At 39.3% G+C, this 17,077-nt stretch overlaps 1 protein-coding gene across 2 annotated transcripts in view; it reads left to right on the top strand.

The window, feature by feature from the left end:
* The window catches only part of GRK4 (G protein-coupled receptor kinase 4), a 409,134-nt gene that overhangs the window by 335,112 nt on the left and 56,945 nt on the right, over positions 1-17,077 (top strand). For both annotated transcript variants that reach the window (XM_033950412.1, XM_033950421.1), the window contains exon 9: positions 12,587-12,777. In XM_033950412.1, coding sequence (XP_033806303.1) covers positions 12,587-12,777 — 191 coding nt within the window. The remainder of the gene's footprint in view (positions 1-12,586; positions 12,778-17,077) is intronic.

Raw genomic sequence — 17,077 nt, 5'->3', positions numbered from 1 at the left:
CAGGGCTGAAAGGGATACTGGACCTGCAGATTTGTGAGGGAAAGAGAGGGGCCATTCATGGAGAAGAGGGAAGCAAAATCCTCAGCAGAAACTATAGCAGTAACAATATTTGATATGCCTACAGAGGACAAATCAGAAAAATCAGAACAATGCTCCAATACACCTGCAGGCAAGATTCCTTCAGGCAGGGAAAAAAGACAGGTACAGGATCAGCAGCGGCGGCAAGCCCTCGGCATATGACCTGCTGGCATGAGCTCTCTCCTAGCGATGGGGCAAGCTACTGGAAAGATGGAGCCAAGTGGTGCTGGCGATCTACCTCTGACCCCTCTGCGATCTATAGGTAGATCTTAGATCTTCTGTTCACAGATCATTTGATGCCCTCAACATCTTTAACCTTTCCTTCTTCCCCCTGGACTGGAGGAGTAGCCTAACAGTGCAGTGGGCTGAGAACTTGGAGAACTAGGTTTGATTCCCACTGCAGTTCCTTGAGATCCTGAGCAAGTCCTTTTACCCTCCATTGCCCCAGGTACAAAGGCTTAGACTGTGAGGTCACCTAGAGACAGAGAAAGTACCTGCATATAATAATTAAATGAAATTCAGCACATTACATGAGTGGATTACAAATTAGATGTTATTATACATCTGCCAAACTAACAGTTTAAGCTAAGGACTGATATCAAATACATATGACTCAGTTAAAATCAATCAAATATTTGTTAAAAAGTCAAGTTTTTAAACTATAGCAGAATGACATAAAACTCCTGATCTACCTAATGAAAGTTGGAAGAAGATTCCAGAGTTCAGTTCCTTTACCTACTAGCGTTCACTGTTCCGTAGTTTTCAACATACAGAGAATTTTAGATGGTTTAACCAATTTCAATTCATTTACCAAACAAGGACTTCTTGAGGGGATATAAATTGTTACAAAATATTTCCGGTTCCTAGGACTGAAGCCATAAAGAATCTTAAATATAAAAATTAGAATTCTGAATTAAATTCTGGCCCTGATCAGCAGCCAGTGAAGCTCAATCAAATAAGGGGGTTACATAATTATATTTCTTACCTTCTAAAACCAATTTTGCTTCAGCATTTTCATGCTTGTAATCTATGAATTTGTTTTTTAGACAGACCCATAAACATCATATTACAATAGTCTAATGTGATTAAAATCAAAGATTGAATGATTCACTAAAACAGACTCCTCAAGATATCACTTGAATCTCCTCAGTAATTTAAAGCACCATTTCTGAACAACACATCTATATACAAATCCATAGTCAACAAATGTAAACTGCTTTGGCTGTACCACAGAATGGCAGTATATCAAGTCCAAGACCCTTTACCCTTACTGACTGGCCACTCCTTTTCCTATTATCTTACAGGTCAAGAATCCTTCCTTCTGCCTCCCCCTGTTCACATTGATCCCAATGAACTCCCTCCCCTCTGTTTCCTTTTCAAGCATAATTTTCTTTCATGGATTGACTCTGACCAGGCCTCCTTCTAGAATTCTGTTTTGTCTCCCATAAGCCAGCTTTCTCCAGGCATCAGGATTGTTTCACAGAGCATTTTTAGTGAACATCTGTTGTCATTGTTAGGTACCATTGACTCGTATTCCAAGTCCTAGCAAATTAATGACTTACAGATTTAAAAAGAAGTCAGTTTTGTGCTAATCCGTTAAAAGCCCTCCAGTGTCCTCCAGTGGTTGTTTTCAATGTGTCCAGCCATCTGATTGCATGTCACCCTCTTCGCCTGGTTCCTTCAATCTTCTCAAATATGATGACCTTCTCCAATGATCTTTCTCTTCTGATAGTGTGACCAAAATAAGACAATCATAACTTTATAATTTAAGCTTTCAATGACAGCCAGTTTGATCTCTTCCAGAATTGATTTGTTCTTCTAGTGGTCCACAGCACACATAAAATCCTTCCCCAGCACCAGAACTCAAAGGAGTCAATATTCTTTCAATCTTGTTTTTGTAGTGTCTAGCTTTCACATTCATACTTGACCACTGAGAAAATGAGTGCATAGACAAGTCGGAGCCTCGTTTGGAGTGTTATTTCCTTGCCTTTGAATACTTTGTTGAGAGCCTTCATTGAAGAGCGACCAAGTGCTATTCTGCTAGTTGCTTCTTTGTTTACAAAAGAGCTCAGGAGATTGAAATCCTTTAAACTTCTATTCTATGACCTTCAAACTCAAAATCTTCATCATGTTCCGTGTTCATGATCTTCGTCTTGTTTATGCTCAGTTTTAATACCATGTTATGACTTTCGGCTTTGACTTTTCAGTAGATACAGCATGACTTCTTTGTTGCTGGTGATGAGCATTGTATCAACTGCATAGAATAGGTTGTTTATATTTCAGCCACCAACTTTGGGAGGGAGGAATGAGCATACATGATTAAGAAATAAAGCACAGGATGTGGACTTGAAATGATATCTAAATCATAAGAGGTCCTATGATCTGAGTTCTTTGAACTTTATGATATGCTCACTTTCCATAATAAATGAAGTGTTTAATGAGAACTTTTTTCATATTTTGAAAGTGAAAGAAGTACTAAGATTTACCTTAAGTTGATGTAAAACTAATATTTGATCAGCAGATTCTAGCAATCATAGGTGTTCATAAGGAATTTTTTGAGCATCTTTTTCTAGCAAATGTAGAATATTTTCAATGCCATAGTTTGGAAGGTCTCTAATGATCTTGTGAAGTATTGATTATATGATAGATAAGGGTGGGGAGGGGGGAGATAAGAGAATATTATATGAATCATTGTTGATTATTAAGTGATATATTTATGGTTATTTGTATGGATATGTTATCACACTTATTATAAGTTTAAAAATGAATAAAGATTTTTAAAAAAAGATGATCTTGTGAAGCTTTACTTTGATCTTGCATGTCAAAAGCTTGTGGTCTCTTCCACAATCAGTTCCTGGTTTAGTCCTTTCAGTCAAAACTACAGATTTCCATCTCTGCTTTATACAGATGTAGTAAATTTGATTTTGATACATGCCATTTGAAGAGGCCCATGTGTTCTGGCAATGTTTGTGGTGTTGGAAATGTATATTCATGATTGACAGTTAGTTCATTTTGCAAAACTGTACTAAGTTATCACCAGCTTCCTTTCTTTCTACTGCATCTTCATGTATACTTCCTACTTTTGCATAGAAGTTCCCCCTATTGATCAGTAGATCTTGTTTCAGCATTTGATCTATTTCATTTTGAAGTTGTTCGTAGAACAAATCTACATCCTCATCTTCCACATCTGTCATTGGAGTATATACTTGGATCAAGGTGACATTGATTAGCTTTCCCTGTAGATGGATTGACATGACTCTATCATTGATAACATTGTACTTTAGTACCATCTTTGAAAGCTTATTGTTAAGGATGAATGCCACACCATTCTTCCTGTGTACTGCCATAAAAAATAATTTGTTACTACCATACATCTGTGGGAGGCTCAACGCTAAAATTACTCCGCCCTTGTAACTAATTTTACCAACCTTGCCTTCGAATTGGTTCAAACCACTGTGACTTTTGCTTGCCTCTGCAATTTTATTTCACCTTGCCTTTGCGTTGATTCTACACTGCAGAATTTATTAAATCACGTATGGTGGTATTTGATTTTATCTGGTTTGCTTGGCAGGTGTTTGAGTTTTTTTGATGATTGTTTGGTGGTATTTGATTATTGGTGCCAGTATGGTGAATTCTTATTTTTACTTTTAGAACTGCATGCGTGGTTTTGGCATCTCCAGTCCTTGTATTGCACATCATCCAGCGGTCTTCATTTCCTGTTGATCTTTAATACTTTGGGACAGTGACAGTTTTGGACCAGATTCAGCCAGTGTTTATACTAACTTAGCAGATTTGGCCTTCTTACATCCAGCCACCCCAGTATAATGAAGATGAGTGTTCCAAAGAAGAGCAAAACCTATCACTTTCATGATGAATGGGAAATGGAACGTTATTATAAGGCTCTGCATAGCAATAAATTTGATGCTGATTTTCCACCCAAAAGTGAAATTTGTAAACTGAAGCTCAAAGAACTTAAATCGAAATTGGCTACTCAGCAACAGTTGATGGCAAAGCCAAGGTCACATTCGCTCAATGCAACCATAGCATCTTTCAAGGTCAGCAACCTGATCGCAAAGAAATGCAAATCTTTCACTGAAGGGAAATTTGTAAAAGATTGTTTCCTTGAAGCAGCTGACAATCTTTTTGAAGGATTTAAAAATAAGAAAGAAATCATAACTGCTATTCAAGATGTACAATGTCAAGAAACACTGTCATGCGGCGAATAGAAAAGATGTGTGGAGACACAACTGAACAATTGTTGGAGGATATTTCAAATTTTGTTGCTTTCTCACTCCAACTGGTTGAATCTACAGACATAAGAGACAGCCCAGTTACTGGATGGTTTTTGAAAACTTCAGTGTTAAAGAAAAACTACATGGAATGATTTCTTTAAAAGAGAGAACTACCGGTCAGGAAATATTCAGTTCTTTCCATTCTTTTGTGACAAAGTGTAATCTGACATTGCATAGACTTGTTTCCATCACTACTAATGGAGCAAGAGCAATGACAGGGTTTCATATCCCTCTATAGACAGCATGATTACTTCCCAGATTTCCTTTCGTACCACCGCATCATTCACCAGCAAGTTTTGGCAAGCAAGAGACTCAATCCAAAGACTGTCGTAGACATCACTTTCAAAATTGTAAATTCAGTTCATGGAAGATCACTGCAAAGATGAATTTTCAATCTTACTCTTGATGAAGGGGCAGTGGAAATCATTTTGCACACAGATGTAAGGTGGCTAAGTAGGCACAAATTTCTGCAAAGATTTTGTGATTTGCTGAATGAAATAAGAAGTTTTTTTAAGGTGAGGGGAGATGGCCAAGCAGAGTTGGAAGATGAGGGAGTGGTTATGTGATCTGGCATTTCTCGCTGACTTTACAGGCGAACTAAGTGATATGAACCTTGAACTACAAGGTAAAAACAAATGCATTGGCAAGATGATGAGTAAAGTTTCATCCTACAAGAGCAAATTTGAGCTAATGATGACTGACCTTGCAAACAACACTTTTGATCATTTTCCTAATACACAGGACCATCTGGGACAAAATCCAAATTTTGTTTTTCAGAAGAAGTATGTGACAGAAATCTGTTTTGTTATCCAGGAATTCGAAAATAGATTATGTGACTTCCAAAAAATTAGAACAGTTGTGGAGTACTTGTCATACCCATTCAAAGTAGATGTGGACATTAAAGAAACTGCAGCTGCTATCAGTAAAAATTACTCATTGAACAAGCCATCTCTTGAAAACAAAATATTAACCCTTAAAAATGACATTTTTCTCAAGACCTGTGCTGAGCAAGAATCGTTTTGGGAGCTGGTGCCTAGAGACAAATTTCCCAAATTGAGAAGATGCAGTGAAGCTGTACACTCCTGTTTCAGTTCAACTTATTTGTGCGAATCTGTGTTTTCCCATCTGAAAATGACAAAGTGTACACAATGTTCCAACATGACAGATGAACATCTCCAGGATTCCCTGAGACTGGCCCTCACGCAGTATTCACCCAACTTTAAAAAGCTGGTGGATGAAATGCAGGCTCAAACGTCTCACTAATGAACAAGAGCGAAATATTAAAGATTATGAAAGATCAGCCTGGATCAATACTCAACCTAAATTTAACAGAAATTACTCAATAAAAGTTAAAGAAAGTTATAAAGACAGTTAAAGTTATTACTCAATAAAACTTTAAGAAAAAAGTACTTTCCATTTCCCCTCGCAGTTCTTACTGGATCTTCGTCTCTCTGTTTTGTTTTTGCTTATTTGCTTAACAGCTGATTGCATTCAAGTAAATGACAGAAGGTTCATTAAAAAAGGGGGGGGGAGGGTAATCCTCTAACTTTATTGGGTTAAAATTTAATTTGTAACTAATTTGAAACTTAATTTTCATGGTGGTAGATCACCAGCATTTTTGGCCGGAAAAAGTAGATCACGACCTGTTCAAAGTTAGACATGCCTGATCTAAGGTAAAGAAATATGCTGACAAAAGATCAAGGTCAGATAGAAGGGGGAGAAGATGACAAACCTTAGGGTTGTCAGAGAGTAAAGGTTTTTGGGGGAACATGTTCCCCTTTTTCCTTCATGTCTCTGAGCACAACCCTCTAATTAGACAATCATTATAGTTGTTTGTTGATTGATTTTCACTTTAATAACAGTAATTTTTGAAAGCGTGTTATGTAATGTATTCAGTGTGATTTTTTTCACATTTTCCATTTTCTTGAATTTTTTCCTCCATATTTTGTTTTTGACTTATACATCCATCTTTGGCATTAACTTTTAACATTCAACTTTCGTACATTTTTTCTTCTTTCTTCTCAAAATTTAAATCTTTTCCATGTCTTTCCTTTCCATCTATCCATGTGTATCATCTCTCTCTTTCTTCTCCCTTAGTCCCATTTAAATATAAGAACCATTTCTTCTCTCTCTCTCTCTTCCCTTTCACACCCATTGCTGTGCACCATCTCCTCCCTCTCTCCCCCCCTTCCCCTCCATCCCTGTGTACAATCTACTCCCTCTCTCTTCTTCTCCTGTGTTATGACATCTCTGTCTTCCCTCTTCCCCCCCCCCCCCCATGGCCTGGCATTTTTCTCCTCTCCTTCCCACAGCCTTTGATCCATGAGTTTTTATATCAGGACCTTCAGAGACTCCTGAGGAAGACAGTTTTGTCAAAACATGGACCTTGTTGGGTCCATAGTCCCTAATGATTTGGGTCCTAACTATTTCTTCATGTGGATTATTGGATTGTACTTTTAATAAAGCCTGTATCTTAGTTATCTTGCTTTTAATAAAGCCTGCATCTTGAACATCATCTTCCCTACAGTGTTTTTGCTCTTGTCGGACTTCCGTTTCTGTGGAGTACCAAGGGTCAACCTTTTTAACACTACCCTCCTCTATATAAAAAAAATATTTTTAGTAATAGTCAATGAACAGCAAAGATGCACCTAGGAAAAGGCAGCATCTTAAACACCGCAGTGAGCACTAGAATATCAATACACCCATTGTAAAACTAAACAAGCCAAATTAATACAGATCAATCCTGCACAGTCAATGCTAACAGGAAACAATATCTTTTTTATACATACAGAACACAGATACACCCTTGCTCATTTTTGAAATAAACAATCACAAATTAAAAATAGAAATATGTGGCCCTGTGCAAGTCACTCAGTCCTCCATAACCCCATGTACATTAAATAGATTGTGAGCCCACCAGGACAGACATGGAAAATGCTTGAGTACCTGATTGTAAAACTGCTTAGATAACTTTGATAGGCAGGATATAAATACCTAATAAACTTGAAACTGAACCGCCAAGAAACCAGACTCTGCATTCAGTGAAACAGTGACACATGGCCCCTTATACTTGCAAAATATAAAGATAGCAGATGTAAATTTGAAAAAACTGACAAATAACAATCACCAAATTACAAATTAACAAATAGAAATAAAACAAAAATAGAAAATACCATTTTTAAATTAGTTTACAGAGGCCAAAACCTTCTTTTTCAGGTCAGTATAGTATACTGTTGTTACGGTATCCTGTCCTGACCTAAGGAAGGGGATTTGGACTCTGAAAGTTAGTAAAAAATGTATTAAAATTAGTCCAATAAAAAGATTACCTCATTTCCATTTTCTGTTTATAAACATTTATCGATACATCTACAAAACTATTTTATTCTAAAGCAAAAAAAAAATATTTTTCTACCTTTTGTCATTTCTGCTTTATTCATCTTTTCTTCACTCTCTTTTTTCTATCCAGTTGTTTGTCCTTTCTCTCCCTTCCATGCAGCATCTGCCCCTTTCATCTAGCTTCTGCCCCTTTTCTCTACCCTTCCATTTGCTGTCTGCCCTCTCTCTCTCTGCTTCTTCCATTCGCTTTCTGCCCTCTCTCTCTCTCTGCCCCTTCCATTCACTGTCTGCCCTCTCTCTACCCCTTCCATATACTGTCTGCCCTTTCATAAGAACATAAGAATTGCCGCTGCTAGGTCAGACCAGTGGTCCATCATGCCCAGCAGCCCGCTCACGTGGCAGTCCTCTGGTCAAAGACCAGCACCCTAACTGAGACTAGCCCTACCTGAGTACGTTCCAGTTCTAACTTTGTCTTGAATCCCTGGAGGGTGGTTTCCCCTATGACAGGCTCCGGAAGTGCGTTCCAGTTTTCTATCACTCTCTGGATGAAGAAGAACTTCCTTACATTCATACGGAATCTATCTCCTTTCAATTTTAGAGAGTGCCCTCTCGTTCTCTCTACCTTGGAGAGGATGAACAACCTGTCCTTATCTACTAAGTCTATTCCCTTCAGTACCTTGAATGTTTCAATCATGTCCCCTCTCAATCTCCTCAAGGGAGGAAAGGCCCAGTTTCTCAAATCTTTCACTGTAAGGCAACTCCTCCAGCCCCTTAACTATTTTAGTCGCTCTTCTCTGGACCCTTTCGAGTAGTACCCTTTCGTGTAGAGACCCTTTCGTGTCATTCTTCATGTACGGCGACCAGTGCTGGACGCAGTATTCCAGATGAGGATGCACCATGGCGGCATGATAACCTTCTCCGATCTATTCGTGATCCCCTTCTTTATCATTCCTAGCATTCTGTTCACTCCTTCCATCTACTGTCTGCCCTCTCTCTTCCACCCACTGTCCACCCTCTTCCCCTTCCATATGGCATCTTCCCTCTTTCTGTGTCCCTTCGATAAATTGTCTATCCTGTGTCCCTTTTCTCTTTTGTACATGATTCATTTCAGCTTCACTCCCTCTCCATTTTGCTCTCTCTGTTTCCACCCACTTCCCTATGCTCTGGCATCTCTATTCTCCTTTCCTTCCCTTCTCCCAATGTTCTGGCAATGGCATCTTTCCTTGCCCTCCCTTCCATTCCTCCCTCCTCCCTCCATGCTCTGGCATCTCCTCTCCATCCTTTTTCCTTGGCCAGGCATATGTCTCCTTCCCTTCCCCCATGCCCTGGCATCTCTCTCCTTCCCTTCCATCTCTCCCTCCCCCTCCATGCTCTAGCATCTGCTCTCCTTCCTTTTTTCCATCAAGCCCAGTAGTCCATTCTCATAATGGCCAATCCAGGTCCCTAGTATCTGGCCAAAACCCAAGGAGTAGCAACAATCCATGCTACCGATCCAGGGCAAGCAGTAGCTTCCCCCATGTCTCTCAATAACAAACTATGGACTTTTCCTTCAGGAAATTGTCCAAACCTTTCTTAAAACCAGCTAGGCTATCTGCTCTTACCACAACCTCTGGCATCACTGTCGCCTTTTCTTCCCTCCATGCCCTGACATCGCATCCTCCTCCTCCATGGTCTGGAATTTCCTTTCCTTCCTTCCTTTCCTCTTTTCCCTGGTGTTCCTTCTCCCTCCCTCTCCCCATTCGGATGCAGCAATTATCTTCCCATCCCCCTCCCCTCCCTCTTACACCCTCCCTTGTGGGCAGATCAGCATTTAGAATTCGCTGCTCTCATCGGCTTCAGGTCTTCGCCTCGGCCAAGTCCTGCCTTCGCAGAAACAGGAAATAGGCAGGACCCAGCTGAGAGGAAGGCCCAAAGCCGACGAGAGCAGCAAATTGTGAATGCTGCTGCAGGAAGAAATTCAATACGCCATCCCTTGGAGCAGTTTACCCCCTTGGTACACCACTGTAGGAAGGTGAGGGGAAGGGAGGGAAGTACATGGATCAGAAGTGAAAAAGATTCCCAACCTCATGCCAGCACTGGCTACGTGACGTATCAAAAATATTGGGGCACCCACAGAGCTGGCACCTATGGCCTGGTAGTTGCATGTGTCAAATCACTGTATCTCCTTTCTATATTTGGTTTGATTAAGCACCTCTCCGATTAAGCACCTCTCCTTCTAATCTAAGGCTTTTTTGGCAGTATGTTCTATATTGCAGGTGGCACCAAGAACAGTGGAGGCAACAAAGAAGCAACCACAACTAATAGTGTTCAATGACTTTAAAAGATGACACAGGCTGTTTTCGGATGAAGGGCCTGCATCAGGAGTCTGAAGGTAATATAATGAACAAATGGTATAGCACCCAGTATCCTCAAAAATCAAATCCAACTGATCAAAGCAACTTTCTCAGCAATGTCTATATATATATGTGTTATGAAGTACCATAAAAAGAACACCAATCGAATCACTGTAAAAGCCACACTTAGTAATGCTTAGTAGAAGATTTGATTCAACTTGTGTTCTGTTTGTGGTACTGCTCTCTCTCTCTCTCTCTCTCTCTATATATATATATATTTAGATAGATAGAGAGATAGATATAGATACTGCTGTGAAAGTTTTCTCGATCAGCTGGATTTATTTTTTCAGGATATTCGATGTTATACCAGTTGTCCCATTTATCTTCAGACTCTTGATGAAAGACCTTCAGCCAAAAATGACCTGTGTCGAGTCTTTTGGGAGACATTTATTAAAGTCATTTACGCACCATTAATTGTAGTTGTTTCTTTGTTGCCTCCATTGTTCTGGGTGCCTTTGAAGTGTCGAATTCTGTATTTCTGTTTTGCGGAGGGCCTACACTGCAGCATCAATTGCCACCACAGGCCAAGATGAAATCAGATTTCAAGTTTTAGGACGAGGATTAAAACTTATATGTGTAACTTTGCCTTTCAGAATTGATTTAGTTTTATTGGTATTTGATTTTGGATGAAGATTATAATTTATATTATCTATTTTTGTTTTAATTGTATTATGCATGTTAGTTTGTAATCAATTTTATTGTTTCCATTTTAAACTGTTCTTTTGGTAATGTATTATGAAGTAAATTCGATATATAATGTCAAAAAATTGGTGCGGAAAAAACCATGCTTAGTATTATTCTGTAAACCGAATCTAAAATTAGGCATGTTTATAGAATATAGTAGTGGCTGGCCCCATGCCTAAAATTTAGGCGCTACCATTTATACCAGCTAACACCTGTGCCTAAATTCTATGCAGATCGGGTGTATTCTTCTGCGCATAATTTTTCAAAGCACCTATGACCTGCATATGCCCCTCCCGTGGCCATACCTCCTTTTGAGATCTGCGCTTTAGAATTTACATGCACCACTCTATAGAATACACTTAGAAAGTTGAGTGTGTAAATTCTAATTGGTGTCATTAATTGCTTGTTAGTGACCAATTATCAGCACCAGTTGGCTTGTTAAACAAGTTGCATGTGCAATTTGGTTGTGTGGCCAAATTTGCACACACAACTTCACTGGCTTCCGGTGATTTCAAGGATTCACTTTAAATATACCTGCCTAATATTCAAGATCCTACATGGCATTCGTCCTCCCCTAATTCCTCTATCCTGGAATTCTTCAAGACCTGACACTACCAGATCCGCCCACAAACTCAAGCTATCTTTCCCCTCATTAAAAGACATCATGTATGCAGGGAAATTAGGGAAATCCCTTTTCTTCAAATTCATTGAGCTTTGGAATAACCTCCTTGCCCCGCTGCTGAACCTAGGCTCATTCCAATTATTCAGAAAGCATCTGAAAACCTGACTTTTCTCCAAAACGTAAAGCTATCCATTTAAAATGTAAAGCTAGCTATCCTCTTCATAACCTCTAATTTCTTATTATGTCCTTCCCTCATTTATTGAATTACCTGTAAACCGTGCCAAGCTCTATCTTCATGGAGATGATGCGGTATACAAACTTAAGGTTTAATTTAGTTTAGAATCTGGGGGTATATGTGTAACTCATAGGAGCTAGCTCTGTGGGTGTTTGAGCACCACCAATGTCGAACAAACCCTTTAGCTGTGTCTAGGGAAATGTCATTTTCATTTGGTTTGACACATAAAACAGTTTGTTTCCAAAAGGACTGATAAGACTGGACCCAACACGGTCCGTGTTTCAAAGAAACACTCCTTCCTCAGGGGTCCTAATGAAAGCAAGTTGAGAATGGTGTGACAAAAGTATATGTGTTTTATGATTGCTTAATAAAATCTTGGCGATCTGTACATCATCACTGCAGTCTCTGCTCTTTTTGTTCTTCGTTTTGATATTTGACTGCAGTTAAGTTGGATTTTTTTGTTTATGTTATTTTCATTTGGTTTAGCATCCCCAATAATGTTGAAAAGTTGGCTCCCATGATGTAACTCAGTGAGAAGCATGGCAAGAGAGAACAGGAGGCTTTTTTAGAACAGAGATTGAATGTGGCAGTAATAGAGCATCATTGCTTTTGATTGCATTTCTGAGGTCTTTTCTGCCTTTCAGATTATAAATGCAATGTGTTGTTTATTGACATAATAGTGAAAGTTTTTGTATTTCCAATATTAGGATTGTTCTTCATGGCCTCAGGAGGGTTGTGGGCAAAGTTACTATGGATATCATCTGCTCCAGTATACTCCTGGTGTGTATATTATTTTGGGGTGGAGTTATATATATATGTATGTTTGTTCTTTATGGCATTACAATCTCCGATTTTATACGTTACAATCTATTAGGAATAATTGGGGGGGGGCAGTGAAAAATAAATGGCTAATAAAATGAATTGGCTTCTCTTTTTTGTCTTTTAGGTTAGTTTAGCCTACACATATGAAACAAAGGATGCCCTTTGTCTTGTATTAACCATTATGAATGGAGGGGATTTGAAATTTCATATTTACAACATGGGAAACCCTGGCTTTGATGAAGAGAGAGCAGTCTTCTATGCTGCAGAGATCTGCTGTGGTTTAGAAGATCTTCAAAGAGAGCGAATTGTTTACAGGTGAGTGTTCAGGAGAAGCTGTCAAACTGATCTTTCTCATCACAGAAACATGATAGCAGATAAAGGCCAAATGAACCATCCAGTCTGCCCATCCACAGCATCCATTATGTCCTCCTCTACCTAAGAGATCCCACCTGCCCGTCCCATGCTTTCTTGAATTCAGACACAGTCTATCTCTACCGGGAGCCTATTCCACATATCTATTACCTTTTCTGTAAAAAAGTATTTCCTTAGATTACTCCTGAACCTATAACCTTTTAATTTCATCCTATGCCCTCTCATTATGGAGCTTCCTTTCAAATGAAAGAGATTTGCCTCATGCGCATTTATGTCACATAGGTATTTAAACATCTCTATCATATCTCCCCTCAAAGGCTTTTCTTCCAAAGTATGCATATTGAGATCTTTAAGTCCGTTCCCATACACCTTATGGCGAAGACCACCAACCATTTTAGTAGCCTTCCCCTGGACTGACTCTGTCCTGTTTAAATCTTTTTGAAGGTGCAGTCTCCAAAATTGTATACAATATTGTAAATGAGTTTTCACCAGAGTCTTACACAGGGGCATCAATACCTCCTTTTTTTCTACTGGCCATACCTCTCCCTATGCACTCTAGCATCTTTCTAGCTTTCACTGACACCTTTTCAACCTGTTTGGCCACCTTAAGATCATACACCAACTGTGGAATCAATGGGCCCAAAAAATCCTTCTAACTTATTCCTTCTGAATCTTTTATATCATTAATTAAAGGAGGAAAAAGACTTCAATTAGTGGGACAGACTGCATCAATGAACATCATTCTGCAGCACTGTATGCCCAACTCATAACTCGACCATAGGTCATAAAACCTCCAAAAACTTTATCCATATCGGATGCTTCTCAAAATTATCTTCAATTTAACATAATCCAATATAATCAGTTCAACTACATAATTATAGGCTACAGCACTTAACTTATCTTCAAATGTCCCAACGGAGCACCTCCGTTTCACCCACAGCTTCTTCAGGGGAAATGAAAAGGCAGTATGTGTTGCAGTGTTAATACAGAGATGGGTCTGAAATGAAAAAATATAATGAAGCATGATATTAAAAAAAGGAAGAATAAAATAATCTCTGGTTAATCACACTCTCCCTGGCAAATAAATCTATGATTTACTTACACTGCTGTACTCAACTCAATACTAATCTTCCCTGAGCTATGTCATCAAAATAGCTATAGGGAGATTTAAAGATGCCAACAATGAGAAGTCCAATCACAAACTGAAACGTCACAATGACATCATGTTCACACGAAGAACTTCACCAAAACACAGACCATTAGATATTAATATGTAGACCCAACGACTCAACAGAATTTAGGCGATGGTGTATTAGTCTCCTGCCAAGGTCTCCCCCACGTCAAAGGGACATGGTCAATCACTAAACGTTTCAGTTGACTAAAATCGTGGCTGAAGGTTGAACAATGGGAAACCAAAGGAGCTCCTAATTTGAGATGTGAGATGCAGGACTTATGCTCAATTATACGTACGTGCACATTCCTAGAGATCTTTCCCACATAACATCTGTTGCAGGGACAAGTGACAGCATATATGGTATATTGTATTCATTCTTGCAATTAGTATGATATCTTAATGTGAACCTTTTGTCATCCACAGGATTGATGAATTCATGTAATTCAATAGTTTGTATACAAGTGATACAATTATCACATTGAAAATGTCCAGGCACTACTACGTCTATGTCGCTACAATACATTGGCAACAAGGCAGGATTCACCTTAAAATCATCACATACTATCACACCCAAGTCCAGCTCCTCTTTCATGCACAAAAGTTGTTCAACCCCTAAACTGTACAGTTCCCTCAGATTTTTGCAGCCCAAATGCATGACCTTGCATTTCTTAGCTTTAAATCTAAGCTGTCAAATTTCAGAACATAAGAATTGCCGCTGCTAGGTCAGACCAGTGGTCCATTTTGCCCAGCAGTCTGCTCATGCAGCGGCCCTTAGGTCAAAGACCAGTGCTCCAAATGAGTCCAGCCTCACCTGCGTACGTTCCAGTTTAGCAGGAACTTGTCCAACTTTGTCTTGAATTCCTGGAGGGTGTTTTCCCCTATAACAGACTCCAGAAGAGTGTTCGAGTTGTCTACCATTCTCTGGGTGATGAAGAACTTCCTTACGTTTGTACGGAATCCATCCCCTTTCAGCTTTAGGGAGTGCCCTCTCGTTCTCCCTACCTTGGAGAGGGTGAACAATCTGTCTGTATCTACTAAGTCAGTATCTACTAAGTCAATATCTTGAATGTTTCAATCATGTCCCCTCTCAGTCTCCTCTTTTCAAGGGAGAAGAGGCCCAGTTTCTCCAATCTCTCACTGTACGGCAACTCCTCCAGCCCTTCTCTTTAGTCGCTCTTCTCTGGACCCTTTCAGACCATACTTCAAGCTTTGCTAGGATGTTCCTCATATTATTCACACCATCACAGGTGTCTACTCTAAATACAGATTTTGGTACCATCCTCAAAGAGGCAAATCTTACCTGACGGCCCTTCAGCAATCAAATTGCTGTGATTGCAAAGTGTTTCCGTCAGCTTTACTTGAAAGTTGGTCTGTTTAAGAAACCCAACCAAATGAGGGACGTGTGATTCTTTGCTGGTTGGTGTGTCTCAGTTTGACTATAAGTCTAACATACTGTGCTCAGACTGTCTGCTGTTCCCTCTGTCTTGCATGGTTTTATTAAACGTTAGTTGAAGTCCAATTTTTGTGTGTGTTAGTAATTGGCAGACAAGTTTATTTTGTAGCTTTCACAAATAGAATGTTTGTCATGATTAGGTGGAAGAAATTGGGAATCTAAAGTATTTGTACATTTGGTGGTAGCACAAACCACTTTTTTTTTTGGGGGGGGGGGGAGATAACGAGCTGGTTTATTCTCAAAATGGCCAGAATTATAGGCTGAAAATGGGCATGGTTTGAGGAGGAATAAATGTTGCATAATTCAGATGTTATAACGTATAGCTTAGCTATCTAATAGACAATGGGTAAATTGCTGATATAACTTTAAAACACACAACTAACCATTTCCTATGGTGGCTCAAGTGGAAATTCTGTTCTACATATAAATATTGGTAAATTCTGTGGTACATTTGTGTAGACTGACATAAAATTTATATTTTTTTGAAAACTTCATTTGTACTTTAGCAATTTAGAGAATTCCAAGCAACTTAAAATTTTAAATAAAAATAATGCTTAAGCAGCTCAGAGAGAAAGTGATTTCCAGATAGTCACATGGGAGTTCTCACATGCCCACTTCTGTCTAGAAAAGTCTCCAGAGTGCCCTCTGCTGAATGGCCATGCAATCTCCTGGGTACATTGGTGAGGGCTTGCACTAAAGTTCTGTGGCAATGTTGTCTGATGTGTTTAAAGTTAAGAGTTGTTGATCTTGAATCATTTTAGGTTCTAGCTTCTCTGTACTGCTTCTGTTTACAGCCCTTTCTACTGCAGTCAAATCCTTCTTGGCTTTCTTCCTAACATTGAAATCACACGTAATTTGAAGGGGGCAGATAACACCTTGCCATAAGAAACTTGGGAAAATAGCCAGTCCTTTCGACCAACCCGCAGAATTAAATTTCCTGGGGAAAGAAAAAAACTTGTTTAATTTAATTTTGTGTGAACATCTGGTCCTTCAAGATCCAAGCATGAAGCAAAGGAAAAGCTTCTGTTGATTCTGGCCCTGAAGCAGAAACCACAAGCCAAGGCATAAAATCCACCAATATTCTTGGCTCACTCATGGAGACCAAGAATGTACAAAACTCCAGCCATCCATTGACATAATTATAAAAGGAAAGAACGACCCATTGTCCTTAGAACCCGGTGTGCTAATTCATAACATGTTTAGCTGGCTGCCACTTCTTTGTCAGCGTAATGATGGTAACCCTTGGTCCAGTGACATTTGGTTTAGGGTAATGTCATCTGAATGGGTCCATTTGTTACATATACACCTGCTATTGAATATATTAATACAGCTGCATTAAAGTGAGCTCAGGTAATCATGCTGAGGGGTTTATAATGAAAGCAAGCACACAGGCCTAGCCTGCAGTGAACAAATAGTAATTGGGTTTGAGAGCTGGAAGCATTGAGCAAGAAGGATAAACAGCTTTGCTGGGACAGAGCAGCAATGTTTGTTTGGCTTGAGTTCACATGTTTAAACCCTTTGCTTTGTCCTGATCAGAATGTAATGTTTGCTGTCCTGAAAAGTGCTGTCCTTTGTATAACGTCCAGAGAATTCCAAGGGGAGGGTACGCAGGACAT

The sequence above is a fragment of the Geotrypetes seraphini genome, chromosome 1 (assembly GCF_902459505.1).
Source record: "Geotrypetes seraphini chromosome 1, aGeoSer1.1, whole genome shotgun sequence".
NCBI lineage: Eukaryota > Metazoa > Chordata > Amphibia > Gymnophiona > Dermophiidae > Geotrypetes > Geotrypetes seraphini.
This window is presented reverse-complemented; position numbering and strand designations above follow the sequence as displayed.